Raw genomic sequence first — 17,781 nt, forward strand, 5'->3', positions numbered from 1 at the left:
GACCTGCCTGCCTCGGCCTCCCAAAGTGCTGGAATTACAGGCGTAGCCACCACACCCGGCCCCAGAAATGTTTTGATTCCATGTTAATGCAAGATGTCTAGGTTCCAGAGGTGAAACTGGAGACATAAAAAGATATATTCCCAAATCATTTAATGTATCTTTTCATTCCCCCCCCAAAAAAGGAAAAACAAAATTAGAAAAATGTAATTACTTTTTCTTTACCAACCTAAATATTTTCAGTCCTCTATTTAATGCAGCAAATAAACATGCATTTATGCCCACTAAAAACCCATCAAAATCAAGAGACAAAGAAGCATAAAGTTTATTTACTTAAATCATTTCACAACTATTATATTGATAATGGACAATCATTTATTTAAAATAATATCCTAAATAGTTACAAAAATAAATCAAATATTGGTTTTATTTTTCATGTGTCAAAGTCTTTGCCATAGAAAATAGAAAGGACCTTTTATAAACTAAACATTACATTTGTGCTACATCATTTAATAACTCCACACTATTTTCTTTCACGGTTTGTGCTTTACAAATTTCCAAACTACTTCTTCACAATGTACAGGCGCACAATAAGAATGTATGCATACATTCATATACACACATTTTTACATAGGAATGTTTTTCATTAAATACACATTTAGAGAACCTAACACAGACACTACTGTGGCCTAAAAGTCACCCCCAAGCCCCATGGTCAGATGTGCCCCTAGAAAGAAATAGGTATAGATGTGAAAACATTATCTAACATTCAAATTAGCACTCTAATTATCAGAAATGATGACATAATGAGGAATACTCACTTTAATATTTCTAAAAAAGATATCATTAATCTATACTAAATCATTTGACAGCCTTATTCATTGAAAAAATAAACTTCAAATTGTTCTCAATACATAACTTAATCTCAACATAGACATCAATGCGGTATGTACACACCCTTAGCCTTAAAAAGAAAAGGAATTTTAATGTTAAAGCAAGTGCTCAACATTGAAGATCATTTCCAAATTGGTCTGTGGTTTTACTTTATAATCACTAGGACATTTAATTCCTTATCAAATAGACAAATGCTGAATATCTCTTTATTGGTAGATGTACTCAACCCTCCCTTACAACACAGATGTGTATAAATCATGGTTCATGATGAAATGTTTATAATGCTTTACCACCCACAGGGTGTCAACTCACTACATTAACCAGATGTGGAAAAGAATCTCACTTCTGATCAGTTCCTGAATTTCTGTATAATTAATCACAATAATACAGAACTTTAAATTACATTAGTCTTATATAAATACTTACATATCAAACATTTTAAATTCTACTTATCAACTAGAAAAGTGATAAATCAGAAAATTTGCTTTTCCTCTATTAAGAAAAATGAATCTAGCCTTATGTCCTTATCCAGAAATTGCACGATTTAGAAATTCCAAGTATAATGATCTGATCTGTGAAAACACTAATTTATTAAAGTTAATGTTTTACAATAAATTCCATTAAAATGGAGCTTGAAGGCTTTGTAAAATCTCAATCATAAGCAAGTAGAAACACCAAAGGGGCAGATGTCTTCACTGACTAAAATATGTCAAAATGCCGTAATATTTAGAAAATGTTAAATACCATGCTAAAATATTTTCAAAGGCTTATTTTATTATTTTACCAGAAGTTCACAGGCAAGCAGACACGACAATAATGTATGAAAATGAAACTCAACAATATAACTGTATCAAAATCTAGGAGGTAGTCAACAGAAGTAACCCTGATAGAACAAAATATCCTGACAGGTGCTCCCTAATCTCGGAGATGCAAATGCAGTATGAAATTCTTGTATTTTCAGTAAAAAGTTACCAGGCAAAAATCTAAAAACCAGATATCTAAAAAATAATAACACTGTAAATGGAACAATACTCACACTGTATTTGCAAAGAAAGGCTATGAATAAAATTTAGACCACAGCTCTACAGCATGCAAGCCAAATCTGGCCTACCACCTGTCTTTGTAAATAAAGTTTTACTGAAACACAATCATGCCCATTTTGTTTATATATTGTGTATGGCTGCTTTAACTCTATAATGGCAGAGTTGAGTACCTGCAACAAAGATCATGTAGTCCACAAAGCCTAAGACATTTACTAAAATATTTACTCTTTGTCCATTCACAGAAAGTCTGCTGACCCCGGTCTAGACACACTGCTGATAGGTATGTATGCTGAACAGCACTGAAATGATTAACTATGGTTGTCACAGCATAAGGTATTCAACTGTATGGAATGTAAGGTGCTAATTATGCCACAATTCGGTTCCTTTTTATATCCGAAATAGTCCTAACATTTTTCTTCTTTTTGTGGTCTAACATCTAGTATCAAATAGTATTTCCAAGTTACTTTAAAAAGACTTACTATGGTGCTATCCAGTAGAACTTTCTGCAATGATGGAAATATTCTATAGCTGCCCTGTGCAGTATGGTACCCACTAGCCACATGTGGCTACTGAACATCTGAAATGTGGCTGGTGCAACCAAGAAACTGAGTTTATGATTAATTAAATTTAAATTGTCATATATGGCTAATGGCTATGATATAGGACAGCACATATTTAACACAACTAAAATTCTTAAGTGCTAACTTTTAAAAATGACCCCAAAAGTTGAAAAGTAACGCCTTTGAAAATAAGAGCTTTGAGCAGAAACGAACTGAATACCACAAACTGAGCCCAAGATGAACTCCTTAATAAGTAAACAAAATCAAACTGACCCCACCTTGTTTCATCACTGCAACATCCCTTTTCAATGAAGCAAAATTATTACATGATACAATTTTTCAGCAGAAGCTAAATATAATTTTATGCTTAAAAGCAATAACTGAAATCTTCATTAATTACCTTAAAAAGTATATAGACATTTCACAAAAAGTGTATATATATATATATATATACATATATATATAATTTTTTTTTGCTTGCTTTCCATCAGAAAGTTGCCTATTTCTTATGCTTATTTATTTTACCAGATTTATTTCTTATGCTTAACATTTTAAACATGATGTCCAGAAGCCCTTATTTGCCATAGGTACAAATTAGAACTATGAGATTTTCAGAATATGTAAAATTTCCAATAATCAATTTTTATTATTCCAAAGTCATTCCAATTGTCAAATCTTCCAAATGTTATATCTTCCATGACATGACAAGGTAGAGGTACACATTCAATAGAAGAATTAGGGGACAGAAGTAAAGCCTTGTATATACTAACTCAAATCACCCTTGCATAGTTCTCCATGTGCCTGCGTCAAGACTGTTTTTATATAAATCGATAAAAAGCAAAAAAATTTAAACAAATCTAGATAATGTTTTAAGATTAAGTATTACTGAATAGCTATTGAAAATTAATTAAGTTACTAGTACAACTGAAAACATTTAACTAAAATATACAAGGCCAATTTGAAATTATAATACTCTCAAAAGACAAATGTTTGTTTGAAATGTGTGTATAATTACATCTCCAATTATTCAAATGTGCTCCCGCAGAGAGATGGCTAATTATATACTTGGTTTTGAAGTCAACTGGCAAAATTAATTTGATGCATGTTGATTTTAAAATACCTGATATCCAGCATCATAAACTTCTTTTTCAATCTGGTACTTAGTTGAAAGGTACAAAATATTTTAAGGACACTTCTATGTTTTTTTCTTGTTTTTTTTTTTTTTCAGTTTAATCAGATGTTGTAGCAGGGACTTTAACAGAGAGATTTCTTCTGGTGTTGGTGATGTGCCGTTGCTGTGCTAAGAAAGACCGTGCGGGAGTACATGCACTAGTGTCATTGCAGGCACCACCGCCGCTCACAAGTCTAGATTCCATCCCCAGTTTCTGGAATGCTAGACTCTGAAAAAAAAAAAAAAACATATATTTTTTATTTAACATGACTAAACAGAGTTTGCCAAGTGCTTCTCACAAAGGCATTTAATCCTTAAAACCAATCTATAAAGCTAAGGCTTTCCTCATTTTTACAGAAAATAAGGGTTCAGAAGCTGATTAATCTGTGAAATGGTAATGCTAGTAAGAAGGCACAAACTCCAGTTTCTCTAATCCACTAAATTTAAAATTATTTAAAACAGTAACTTAAAATAATGGCCTGGAATTAGACTTAATTATAACAAATTTTTGTGTTTGGGCCATCCTTCTATCACCTATGAGCAGACATGTCACAATAGAACGGCTTAGATCAAAGGTTCTTGAAGGGTGGTCCCTGGATTAACAAGATCAGCATCCCTGGGAATTTGTTAAAAATACAAATTTAGGGGCCTTACCCAGACCTACTGAATCAGAAGTTCTGCCAGTGCGTCTAGCAATTTGTGTTTTAACAAGTCTTCTGAGGCATGTTAATGTTTGAGAACCACCAGTATAGTTTAAATTTACTATAGTCTATCTCGATATTGATACCTGATAAATTACCATATATTGGCTGTTGAGTTTCTTATAAGGGAAGTCATTACTCTCCCACTAGACCACATAACACAATTTTACTGAACTTAGCATCACTAGTAACTAGTATAGTACATGGATATGAGATGCTCAACAAATATAGGTTAAAAAATGAATCAATCATGGACTACTTGGCTACAATATCTTCACTGATGTATGTATTAAGAGGTCATGGAAGAACAAATAAATAATACATAGTCACTGATCTCAACTAGGGTGACTGACTCATGAGAGAAAGTTCTGAGAATACCTCAAATGTAATTTCCTTCAGGGCCCTTTAAGCCACATTTTACCCAACAGAAGAAAGGAAAGACCTCAGATGAAAAGCATGGTGTCATGAAAGCATGAGCCATGTTTCAGGAAGAATAACTAGTGCTTTCTGGTGGAGCACAACATTCACACGTGGGAAGTTAATAAGTGATATGCCTTTGTACAAATAAGAAGAGATAAAAGTAGATAATAGCATATCTGACTGACTAGAATAATACAAAAGAACCACATACATCATGAAATGCTACTCTTGAAAATATCCCACTGATACTACCAATGACAAAATAAAACACATTTCAAACTATGCTATTTTCTCCTTGGTAGGACAAAAAGACAATGATGAAGAGTGACCCCTGGATAGAAAAAATAAAGTAACACAGTAAAGGATACACTGAGGCTTTAGAGGATGTTCAAATAAATACTGAGTACTAGAAGCATTTAATTTTGCATTACACAGATCTTCATATTTCTTCAGAAATCTTTTATGGGCAAAAATTGAATGTTTCAGCTCAAATAAGGCAAATTAAAAAAGGTTTATGAATTATTACACCTGTGCTTCATATGTATCAGCTAAACGCTAATGAGTCACAAAATCAATTTAGTGGATTAGAATCAACATTAAAAGAGAATATGACAAAATATCTGAGTGCAATACACAGGGTAACTTTTGTTTCAGTCATACACACAAACATGCTATGTCTTGGTTTATGGTATAAAATAAAATATATTTTCTTATGTTGTACTTGGTCAAAAAAGTTTGCTAAACACTGTTCTCATCCAATCATTTGCTGAACTTCAGCTCACCTTATTATACCAGGCAGAAACAATGAGTTTTTCTTCATAATCACGAAATTTTGCTACTTTGCATTCACTCTGAAAAAAGATACGAGGACAATTAAAATCCCAGAAATTATCCCAAATTACTAAAGACAGAATAATTTCTTCACTATGCTCATTACTGAGAGAATCTAAAGATTGCACTTGTGAGACACACAATGTAGTCAAATGTAAACTGAATCAAGCACAAATGTATGCACAACACCTTTAGGAAGGAATAAGATTTGTGACTAATAAACTTTTATTTCAAGAAATTTACTGGTAGAAGAGAGTGATTTAAACATAAATATACACAACTGGTGATTTTAAGACTACTGCCCCCCATATCTAGAGAAAAAAGTAACAACTGGCTTAGGTAAACAAAACAGAGCTGCACCTGTGAAGGAGTCAAAACTAAGGAGAAAGAAGACATAGTCAAAAATACCTGGAAAAAAATCTTTTTAAGTTGCCTAGAAAGTTTAATACAAATTTTTCTCTCTTAATTGTTGGTGACCTGTGTACTAGATTCCATAGCCATAATTATGTGCCATCACAGAGACTGACATACTTTTCTTGAGTACCAGATATAGTTTGGTTTATATAAATACTATTATCTTTTTACATAGGATGTTCATGATACAAAAAGTATATAAGAACCAAGCCCAAAAGAGAGGTGATGCTCTTGTTCAGACTCACACCCAGTCCAGGCACAGAATTCCCAAGAGGGATGGCAGATAGAACAGCCTCTGCTATTTACATTACATTTCTCCTTTTTACTTTTTGCAGTGTGTGTCTAGATGAATACACACAAATTAAACGCCCACATGCTGTGACTTAACCTAAGCTTTTCCTCAGAGTCTTACAGTTACAGGGACTATTTTCTCATCATATCTGTTGGGGATGTACATTTCAAACATCAACAATAGTGTATATTTTCACTGACTTTCACTGGGACATAAACAGAGCAACTTAGATTTCAGCAATTATCCAATCCCAGTCTCATCATTTTATAGATGAGAAGATGGCGAGCCAGAGAGGAGAAGCAACAATTTTAAGACAAGAAGTTACTAATAATGCTGCAACCCTGGCCTTTGAGTTATGTAATATTTAATGTTAGGGTACAGAGATAAAAGATACAGTCTTTGCCCTCAAGACATGTACATAGGTACCAAAAAGAAAACCAATGCTGTTGTAGAATAAATTCATGAGTTCAAAGTACATGGACTCACTGTGGAGAGTGAGACAGTATTAAACTTCCCCTAAAGAATACATGGGAAGTTTAATAAAGAAAGAGATATTTGACTTAGAACTTGAAGAATTAATAGCATTTCTTCAGACAGATCTCCTTACCCAGTGCTTTTGAGAACACACAACATAGACTGGACAAGCATTGATAGCAAGGGCATATCAAGTTGGTGTTGTACTATGGATGTAGGAAGAATGGTGTTGTACTATGGATGTACGGAGGAGGGGATGTTAAAGTCTTTAAGTCTTTAAATAAAAATATTTCTACCACAGTTCATACCTACTTGCTCAAATACCAAGAAAAAGGTACATAAATAGGGTGCATTTCTTTGAAATATAACATTCCTAGATGATTTGAAAAGAAACTGAATACAGCTGGGTGCGGTGGCTCACATCTGTAATCCCAGCACTTTGGGAGGCAGAGGAGAGCGGATCACTTGAGGTCAGGAGTTCCAGACCAGCCTGGCCAACATGGCAAAACCCCATCTCTACTAAAAATACAAAAATTATCTGGGTGTGGTGGCATGCACCTGTAATCCCAGCTACTAGGGAGGCTGAGGCAAGAAAATTGCTTGAACCTGGGAGGCAGAGGTTGTAGTGAGCTGAGATTACTGCACCCCAGCCTCGGCGACAGAGCAAGACTCCATATCAAAAGAAAAAAAAAAAGAAACTGAGTACCATTTATGAGAATTTCAAGGCCAGAAGGTAGAATTCAACATGGCTCTGCAATTATGCATATGTTATTAAAAGGTAGTATATATTTACTTCAAGAATAGCATCAAATCTCACTACAGTATTAAATATAGTAGTTTTGTAAAACACTTTGCAAAGGAAACCAGAACGTGCTCAATTATAAATCTAAGAATACATAATTCCATAGTGACATACTTACCTAAGTATCATAAAAATAATATAATCACTAACACTAAAATATCTTTAAAATTTAGACTCAGCTAATTAATGAGAGCATGCCATTACTAATATAATTTTGCATGATTAATAACTAAGACTGCCACTTTATAGTTCAGGAGTTCACTAGGATTCTGTGAGTACTTCCTTCTGCCAGAAATTCCACTATTAATAAGTTTGTTTAGGTTCAGGTGAGAAACGGCTAAAGGTAAGAAAAATGTGGTTGACTGAGTCAGCACAGTATCTTTTTTAAACAGTAAAGGTCAGGTTTTTATCCCCCAAATGAAATCATATTTGCATAATTTAAAAAGCTTTAAAAAATTATAGCAGGACTCTATTAGAAAGTCAGGGATATCCATATAATGCCCGTTATTGACAAGGAGAGCTACAACGCTGCATATAAACAGGGTATATGAGCTACACACAGACCATCTAGTGGGTGGCCAGTGAGATGCTTTGTAATAAACACCCTGGATGCTAAAACATGACATTTTTAACTTCTCGTAAAACTTCATCATTAATGGCAAATATATGACAGCAATTACCAGGATTCTATAAAATAATTAAGAGATGAGTAAATATAAAAGTTTTACCTCCAGAATCTCAATTCTTCTCTCTTTCTCTGCCAACTGCTTTCTTAGTAACATTATTTCAGCTGATGCTGGATTTAACTTGGGATCTAAAGTTTTTATTACCTATTTAAAGAAAAAAATGTTATGCTCACTTTATATTTTAAAGTATTAAAACATATAGAACATATCTTACAAAAACCGTGTAAGGTGGAAAATAATCCACAAATTCATCCAAGAGCTAACTGTAGCTTGTTTTACAATCCTAACTGGGATAACAAAAATAACTCATTCTATATACAAGAAACAGTATAAATAAACAAGAAAAATATAAATGTCCCCACTCCAAAATCAAATTTCCCTTCTCCAAAGCTCAGTACATAGAAATAGTTATCTAGCCTTTTCAATACTCAAACTTTAGGCATTAAAGTCTTGAAATAACCCTTTCTATATTTATTTGACTTGAGAATTTTTTAAAAAATCAAAATGAATTCAATAACTCTAAGGAAACTTACTGATTTTATAAAGTAAGAATAACACACACAGAAGAAATTCTTAACAATAATCTTTTTTACTATTATTATCTAGTCAAGTGTAATTCAATATATAAGATCAATATAAATAATGCTGGTGATTTTATTTGCAAAAGGTAGGGTGCTGAATCGCATTTATGTTATTACTAAAAATTGAGTAAAAAGATATGTTTAACCAGAATGTAGTAAAGAGATTCGGCTAAATTATGGAGATAGCATTCTGTTAGAAAACCAATTCAGAAATGTCAAGAATATATTTCAAGCAAACACCATAAATTTCAAACAGGGACATCGGCATGATGTAGTTATAAAACTATTAAAAATATTTAAAATTATTTAATGAGTTAGGACAATTTCACCTATATTCATAGAGGTAAAAGAAGAAGACTGGATGGTAAAATACCAGAATATTATTGTGGCTCCTTCTTTCATCCAAAAATCATTTACTGAGTGACAACTATGTGGCAGATACTGGCAGATGAGGATTCAGCAATTTATGGGAGACATGGTAGCTGCCCTCACGGAATGCACACCATAAAAGCAGAATACATTGAATAATTTATATGAATTTAATTACAAAGAGAAAATCATAGTTTATTATCTCTAAGTGATAAATGGTTGTGATTTGTATATTTTCTGAATTTTCTACAATGGACATATGTTATTACTTTAACCAGTATCTTAACCAGCAATTTAAACCTCTTGCCCCAAATAAGGTAATGGGAAAAAAAAATCATATTTATGAAAGCAAGCAATTGTCTTTTAAATGATATTATTCAATGGTGGCAAGAATATGGTATTCATTGTCATGGTTTTATTTAATTAGTTATAGTCCTTTTAAAAAGTCATTTAGAAATACATATCAAGCATCTTATAGTCTTATCCTATGACCCAACACTTCCATTTCTAGGAAATAAGGTTAAGATAATAAACTAAAACAAAGAGAAAGCTTTCTGTATAATTATGTTGACTATAGTCTTCTTTATAGGAGCAAAAAAGGAAAAGGAAATGAATACAGATTATTTCCAATAGTAGGATAATGCTTAAGTAAACTATGTTATATTCCACACAACTAAGTATTACGTAGGCATTATTTCACTTTTGCAAAGTCTGTTCCATAAATGTGGTGTGGTCACATGCCTGCACTCCAAAGTGGGAGTGAAAATGATTTATGCTGTTTTCAGGCCTCGCCCATTACATATCTCCTATGCAATCTAGGCTGTCTTTCTTCTGTACTAGTTGGACAAGGTCAAGTGAACCTGGGATCCCTATGCTGAAGAAGGCAGAATCTCTGTCAGCTTAGGACTCTGAATGACTACATGGAGAAGTGGTGCCCCTTCCCCATTCATGGCTGGACTCAATGTGACTATGAAGTAAACCTCTACCTTGTTAAACCTTGAGTCTGATGAACATTTGAAAAGTGTTTAACTGTCTAATCTAAAACTAAATGATACAACAATTTCAAATATGTTTAAAACGCTAAATTTTTACAAAAGATAAAATGTTCATATTGTTTCTAGAAAAACTGTATTCTTAGAAAATCTGCAAAGATTCTAGCAAATAAGAATTCTAGGCTGAAGGCGGCGCCCAAGATGGCCAAATAGGAACAGCTCCAGCCTCCAGCTTCTAGCGTGAGCGACACAGAAGACGGGTGATTTCTGCATTTTCAACTGAGGTACTGGGTTCATCTCACTGGGGCGTGTGGGACAGTTGGCGCTGGTCCGCGGGTGCAGCCTGATCAGCGAGAGCTGAAGCAGGGCGAGGCATCGCCTCACCTGGGAAGCACAAGAGAGAAGGGAATTCCTTTTCCTAGCCAAAGCAAAGTGAGACACACAACACCTGGAAAATCGGGTAACTCCCACCCTAATACTGCACTTTACCAAGGGTCTTAGCAAACGGTACACCAGGAGATTATATCCCACACCTGGCCCAGAGGGTCCCATGCCCACGAAGCCTCCCTCATTGCTAGCACAGCAGTCTGAGATCTAACTGCAAGGTGGCAGCAATGCGGCAGCAAGGCTGGGGGAGGGGCACCCGCCATTGCTGAGGCTTAAGTAGGTAAACAAAGCCGCTGGGAAGCTCAAATTGGGTGGAGTCCACCACAGCTCAAGGAGGCCAGCCTGCCTCTGTAGACTCCTCCTCTGGAGACAGGGCATAGCTAAACAAAAAGCAGCAGAAACCTCGGCAGAGGTAAATGCCCCTGTCTGACAGCTTTGAAGAGAGCAGCGGATCTCCCAGCACGGAGGTTGAGATCTGAGAATGGACAGACTGCCTACTCAAGTGGGTCCCTGACCTCTGAGTCGCCTAACTGGGAGACATCCCCCACTAGGTGCAGAGCAACACCTCACATGGTGGGGTACACCCCTGAGACGAAGCTTCCAGAGCAAGAATCAGACAGCAACACTCGTTGTTCAGCAATATTCTATCTTCTGCAGCCTCCACTGCTGATACCCAGGCAAACAGGGTCTGGAGTGGACCTCAAGCAAACTCCAACAGACCTACAGCTGAGGGTCCTGACTGTTAGAAGGAAAACTAACAAACAGAAAGGACACCCACACCAAAACCCCATCAGTATATCACCATCATCAAAGACCAAAGGCAGATAAAACCACAAAGATGGGGAAAAAGCAGTGCAGAAAAGCTGGAAATTCAAAAAATCAGAGCGCATCTCCCCCTCCAAAGGAACGCAGCTCATTGCCAGCAACGGAACAAAGCTGGACAGAGAATGACTTTGACGAGTTGAGAGAAGAAGGCTTCAGTCGATCAAACTTCCCAGAGCTAAAGGAGGAACTACGTAACCAGCACAAAGAAACTAAAAACCTTGAAAAAAGAATGGATGAATGGATAACTAGAATAATCAATGCAGAGAAGACCTTAAAAGAACTCACAGAGATGAAAACCATAACACGAGAACTACGTGACAAATGCACAAGCTTCAGTAACTGACTCGAACAACTGGAAGAGTATCAGCGACTGAAGATCAAATGAATGAAACGAAGCAAGAAGAGAAGTGTACAGCAAAAAGAGTAAAAAGAAATGAACAAAGCCTCCAAGAAATATGGGATTATGTGAAAAGACCAAATCTACATCTGATTGGTGTGCCTGAAAGTGATGGGGAAAATGGAACCAAGTTGGAAAACACTCTGCAGGATATCATCCAGAACTTCCCCAACCTAGTAAGGCAGGCCAACATTCAAATTCAGGAAATACAGAGAACGCCACAAAGATACCCCCTGAGAAGAGCAACTCCAAGACACATAATTGTCAGATTCAACAAAATTGAAATGAAAGAAAAAATGTTAAGGGCAGCCAGAGAGAAAGGTCGGGTTACACACAAAGGGAAGCCCATCAGACTAACAACAGATCTCTCAGCAGAAACTCTCCGCGCCAGAAGAGAGTGGGGGCCAATATTCAACATTCTTAAAGAAAAGAATTTTAAACCCAGAATTTCATATCCAGCCAAACTAAGTTTCATAAGTGAAGGAGAAATAAAATCCTTTACAGACAAGCAAATGCTCAAGAGATTTTGTCACCACCAGGCCTGCCCTACAAGAGATCCTGAAGGAAGCACTAAACATGGAAAGGAAAAACAGGCACCAGCCATTGCAAAAACATGTCAAAATGTAAAGTCATAGATGCTAGGAAGAAACTGCATCAACTAGCAAGCAAAATAATCAGCTAATATCATAATGACAGGATCAAGTTCACACATAACAATATTAACCTTAAATGTAAATGGACTAAATGGTCCAATTAAAAGACACAGACTGGCAAATTGGATAAAGAGTCAATACCCATCAGTTTGCTGTATTCAGGAGACCCATCTCACATGCAGACACTCATAGGCTCAAAATAAAGGGATGGAGGAAGATCTACCAAGCAAATGAAAACAAAAAAAAAAGCAGGGGTTGCAATCCTAGTCTCTGACAAAACAGACATTAAACCAACAAAGATCAAAAGAGACAAAGAAGGCCATTACATAATGGTAAAGGGATCAATTCAACAGGAAGAGCTAACTATCCTAAATATATATGCACCCAATACAGGAGCACCCAGATTCATAAAGCAAGTCCTTAGAGACTTACAAAGAGACTTAGACTCCCATACAATAATAATGGGAGACTTTAACACCCCACTGTCAACATTAGACAGATCAGTGAGACAGAAACTTAACAAGGCTATCCAGGAATTGAACTCAACTCTGCACCAACTGGACCTAATGGACATCTACAGAACTCTCCACCCCAAATCAACAGCATATACATTCTTCTCAGCACCACATCGCACTTATTCCAAAATTGACCACATAGTTGGAAGTAAAGCACTCCTCAGCAAATGTAAAAGAACAGAAATTATAACAAACTGTCTCTCAGACCACAATGCAATCAAACTAGAACTCAGGACTAAGAAACTCAATCAAAACCGCTCAACTACATGGAAACTGAACAACCTGCTCCTGAATGACTACTGGGTACATAACAAAATGAAGGCAGAAATAAACTAAACCAGGAAGAAGTTGAATCCCTGAATAGACCAATAGCAGGTTCTGAAATTGAGGCAATAATTAATAGCCTACCAACCAAAAAAAGTCCAGGACCAGACGGATTCACAGCCGAATTCTACCAGAGGTACAAGGAGGAGTTGGTACTATTCCTTCTGAAACTATTCCAATCAATAGAAAAAGAGGGAATCCTCCCTAACTCATTTTACGAGGCCAACATCATCCTGATACCAAAGCCTGACAGAGACACAACAAAAAAAGAGAATTTTAGACCAATATCCCTGATGAACATCGATGCAAAAATCCTCAATAAAATACTGGCAAACCGAATCCAGCAGCACATCAAAAAGCTTATCCACCATGATCAAATGGGCTTCATCCCTGGGATGCAAGGCTGGTTCAACATATGCAAATCAATAAACAAAATCCAGCATATAAACAGAGCCAAAGACAAAAACCACATGATTATCTCAATACATGCAGAAAAGGCCTTTGACAAAAATTCAACAGCCCTTCATGCTAAAAACTCTCAATAAATTCAGTATTGATGGAACGTATCTCAAAATAATAAGAGCTATTTATGACAAACCCACAGCCAGTATCATACTGAATGGGCAAAAACTGGAAGCATTCCCTTTGAAAACTGGCACAAGACAGGGATGCCCTCTCTCACCACTCCTATTCAACACAGTGTTGGAAGTTCTGGCTAAGGCAATCAGGCAAGAGAAAGAAATAAAGGGTATTCAGTTAGGAAAAGAAGAAGTCAAATTGTCCCTGTTTGCAGATGACATGATTGCATATTTAGAAAACCCCATTGTCTCAGCCCAAAATCTCCTTAAGCTGATAAGCAACTTCAGCAAAGTCTCAGGAAACAAAATCAACGTGCAAAAATTACAAGCATTCTTATACACCAGTAATAGACAAAACATAGAGCCAAATCATGAATGAACTCCCATTCACAATAGCTTCAAAGAGAATAAAATACCTAGGAATCCAACTTACAAGGGATGTAAAGGACCTCTTCAAGGAGAACTACAAACCACTGCTCAGTGAAATAAAAGAGGACACAAATAAATGGAAGAACATACCATGCTCATGGAAAGGAAGAATCAATATTGTGAAAATGGCCATACTGCCCAAGGTTATTTATAGATTCAATGCCATCCCCATTAAGCTACAATGACTTTCTTCACAGAATTGGAAAAAACTGCTTTAAAGTTCATATGGAACCAAAAAAGAGCCCGCATTGCCAAGACAATCCTAAGCCAAAAGAACAAAGCTGGAGGCATCACACTACCTGACTTCAAACTATACTACAAGGCTACAGTAACCAAAACAGCATGGTACTGGTACCAAAACAGAGATATAGACCAATGGAACAGAACAGAGCCCTCAGAAATAAAACCACACATCTACAACCATCTGATCTTTGACAAACCTGACAAAAACAAGAAATGGGGAAAGGAGTCCCTATTTAATAAATGGTGCTGGGAAAACTGGCTAGTCCTAAGTAGAAAGCTGAAACTGGATCCCTTCCGCACAACTTATACAAAAATTAATTAAAGATGGATTAGAGACTTAAATGTTAGACCTAAAACCATAAAAACCCTAGAAGAAGGCCTAGGCAATACCATTCAGAACATCGGCGTGGGCAAGGACTTCATGTCTAAAACATCAAAAGCAATGGCAACAAAAACCAAAATTGACAAATGGGATCTAATTAAACTAAAGAGCTTCTGCACAGCAAAAGAAACTACCATCAGAGTGAACAGGCAACCTACAGAATGGGAGAACATTTTTGCAATCTACTCATCTGACAAAGGGCTAATATCCAGAACCTACAAAGAACTCAAACAACTTTACAAGAAAAAAAACAAACAACCCCATCAAAAAGTGGGCAAAGGATATGAACAGACACTTCTCAAAATAAGACATTCATACAGCCAACAGACACATGAAAAAATGCTCATCATCACTGGCCATCAGAGAAATGCAAATCAAAACCACAATGAGATACCATCTCACACCAGTTAGAATGGCAATCATTAAAAAATCAGGAAACAACAGGTGCTGGAGAGGATGTGGAGAAATAAGAACACTTTTACACTGTTGGTGGAACTGTAAACTAGTTCAACCATTGTGGAAAACAGTGTGGCAATTCCTCAAGGATCTACAACTAGAAATACCATTTGACCTAGCCATCCCATTACTGGGGATATACCCAAAGGATTATAAGTCATGCTGCTATAAAGACACATGCACACGTATGTTTATTGTGGCACTATTCACAATAGCAAAGACTTGGAGTCAACCCAAATGTCCATCAGTGACAGACTGGATTAAGAAAATGTGGCACATATACACCATGGAATACTATGCAGCCATAAAAAAGGATGAGTTCGTGTCCTTTGTAGGGACATAGATGCAGCTGGAAACCATCATTCTCAGCAAACTATCGCAAGAACAGAAAGCCAAATACCGCACGTTCTCACTCATAGGTGGGAATTAAACAATGAGATCACTTGGACACAGGAAGGGGATCATCACACACCGGATCCTATTGTGGGGACGGCGGGGAGGGATAGCATTAGGAGATATACCTAATGTAAATGACGAGTTAATGGGTGAAGCACACCAAGATGGCACATGTATACATATGTAACAAACCTGCACGTTGTGCACATGTACCCTAGAACTTAAAATACAATTAAAAAAAAAAAAAAAGAATTCTAGGCTTATTTTGCCAAGAACTAAAGATTCCATACTTTATAGCCATCACTCTCTCTGACATCACTACAGTCTATGTCTAAACAGTTCCTATTAGCTATGGTTTATTTTATCTGACACTGATGAGTGAGACTAAGAGTATGAGAACTGATCAGGAAATACCACAGAAACCTGACAGGTAGGGTAATACAGTTAAAAGAGAAGTGATTAGATACAGATACAAGAATGGCAGAAAAATCCAGTGAAATGGGCCTTGCTAAAACACAGGCCACAAAGTCTTGAACTCTGAAAGATAAGTCACTCACATTTCTGGCTTTCTCCAAGTACATTTTATATCTTTCCTCCATTGCTTTCATATCTTCATCTTTCTTCTGAAGAGCAGCTTCAAGTTCATTGATCTTTTGTACTATTAATAAAAATAAAATGAAACAGTTATTAATAATTACTACCTATTAAAATACTTCATCCTCACATAAAATTACATTTATATTTATTTTCTAAAGACAGATAAGAGAACTTAAAAGAAAAGCCTGTTATTTATTCTTTGTAGTGAATTCTTTTTTTTTTTTTTTTTTTTGAGACGGAGTCTTGCTCTGCCTCCCAGGCTGGAGTGCAGTGGCCGGCTCTCAGCTCACTGCAAGCTCCGCCTCCCGGGTTCACGCCATTCTCCTGTCTCAGCCTCCCGAGTAGCTGGGACTACAGGCGCCCGCCTCGTCGCCCGGCTAGTTTTTTGTATTTTTTAGTAGAGACGGGGTTTCACCGTATTAGCCAGGATGGTCTCGATCTCCTGACCTCGTGATCCGCCCGTCTCGGCCTCCCAAAGTGCTGGGATTACAGGCTTGAGCCACCGCGCCCGGCCGTGAATTCTTATCTAAAAGTTTTGAAATACAACCAACACATTCTCAATCATTTATTATTTGACCCTTAAAAAAAATCAATAATCTGCTTTATTTAGCTGTTTTTCTCCTTTCTATCAAGTATAAGTAGCAAACATACCTTACAGTAAGCACAATCACAGGAAAAATAACGAATTTCTACACAATGTTTTAAAGTTCATATCAATCTGATTTGAAATCATTTTTACCCACATTTCCACAGATTAATTTTATTTTTTAATGTTTGATACTCCCATATATCCATCAATTCATTTTATTATTTTTTGCTTTAATAATATATCATTTATTAATGACTTCAGCACTAAAAATTATCATAGTCCTTATTTACAATATATGTATCTACACATTGTGCAAAAATGTACACATAGACCTTGCATCCTTCAGTAAAAAAGGGTAAGTCCTTGGATATACTATTGTCTGATCCAAGTTTTCACAGATACCTACCATTTTGATTTATATCTGGCTGAAGATCTTCAATGAGCTCTTGTTTCTTCTGTAATTCTTCATGGACCTCTGTGAGTTTTTCCCTAAGTGGTAGAAAAAGCATGGAGACTGGTCTCTGCCATATAACATTTGTGGATCTTAGGCAAGTTGCTTTCTGACCCTTGGTTCAGATTTCACAGGTGTGGACCTGTGAAATGGGAATACTATCTGCCTGACTACAGGGGTTGTCATGAGGATGTAAACAGGCACATAGCAGGTGCCAAAAAGGTTAAATTGTTTCCCTTGCCACCCTTGCTTCCTAAGAAAGTAAAATATTTTACAGGTTTAACATCCCATATAATCTAGTTGTGATAGTTATCTGTTTTTTTAAACTTTTG

At 36.2% G+C, this 17,781-nt stretch overlaps 1 protein-coding gene across 2 annotated transcripts in view; it reads right to left on the reverse strand.

Annotated features, from left to right (window-relative positions):
- Window positions 1-306: 306 nt before the first annotated feature.
- HOOK1 (hook microtubule tethering protein 1) overlaps window positions 307-17,781 on the reverse strand; it is a 70,080-nt gene continuing 52,605 nt past the window's right edge. The window contains exons 18-22 of one of the 2 annotated variants that reach the window (XM_030913462.1): window positions 17,405-17,487; window positions 16,370-16,470; window positions 8,328-8,429; window positions 5,569-5,637; window positions 307-3,894 (exon numbers count right to left, since the gene is read on the reverse strand). In XM_030913462.1, coding sequence (XP_030769322.1) covers window positions 3,724-3,894; window positions 5,569-5,637; window positions 8,328-8,429; window positions 16,370-16,470; window positions 17,405-17,487 — 526 coding nt within the window. In that variant the 3' untranslated portion in view covers window positions 307-3,723. The remainder of the gene's footprint in view (window positions 3,895-5,568; window positions 5,638-8,327; window positions 8,430-16,369; window positions 16,471-17,404; window positions 17,488-17,781) is intronic. The other variant, XM_030913464.1, reaches the window with a different exon arrangement.

Source organism: Rhinopithecus roxellana, chromosome 12 (genome assembly GCF_007565055.1).
Source record: "Rhinopithecus roxellana isolate Shanxi Qingling chromosome 12, ASM756505v1, whole genome shotgun sequence".
NCBI lineage: Eukaryota > Metazoa > Chordata > Mammalia > Primates > Cercopithecidae > Rhinopithecus > Rhinopithecus roxellana.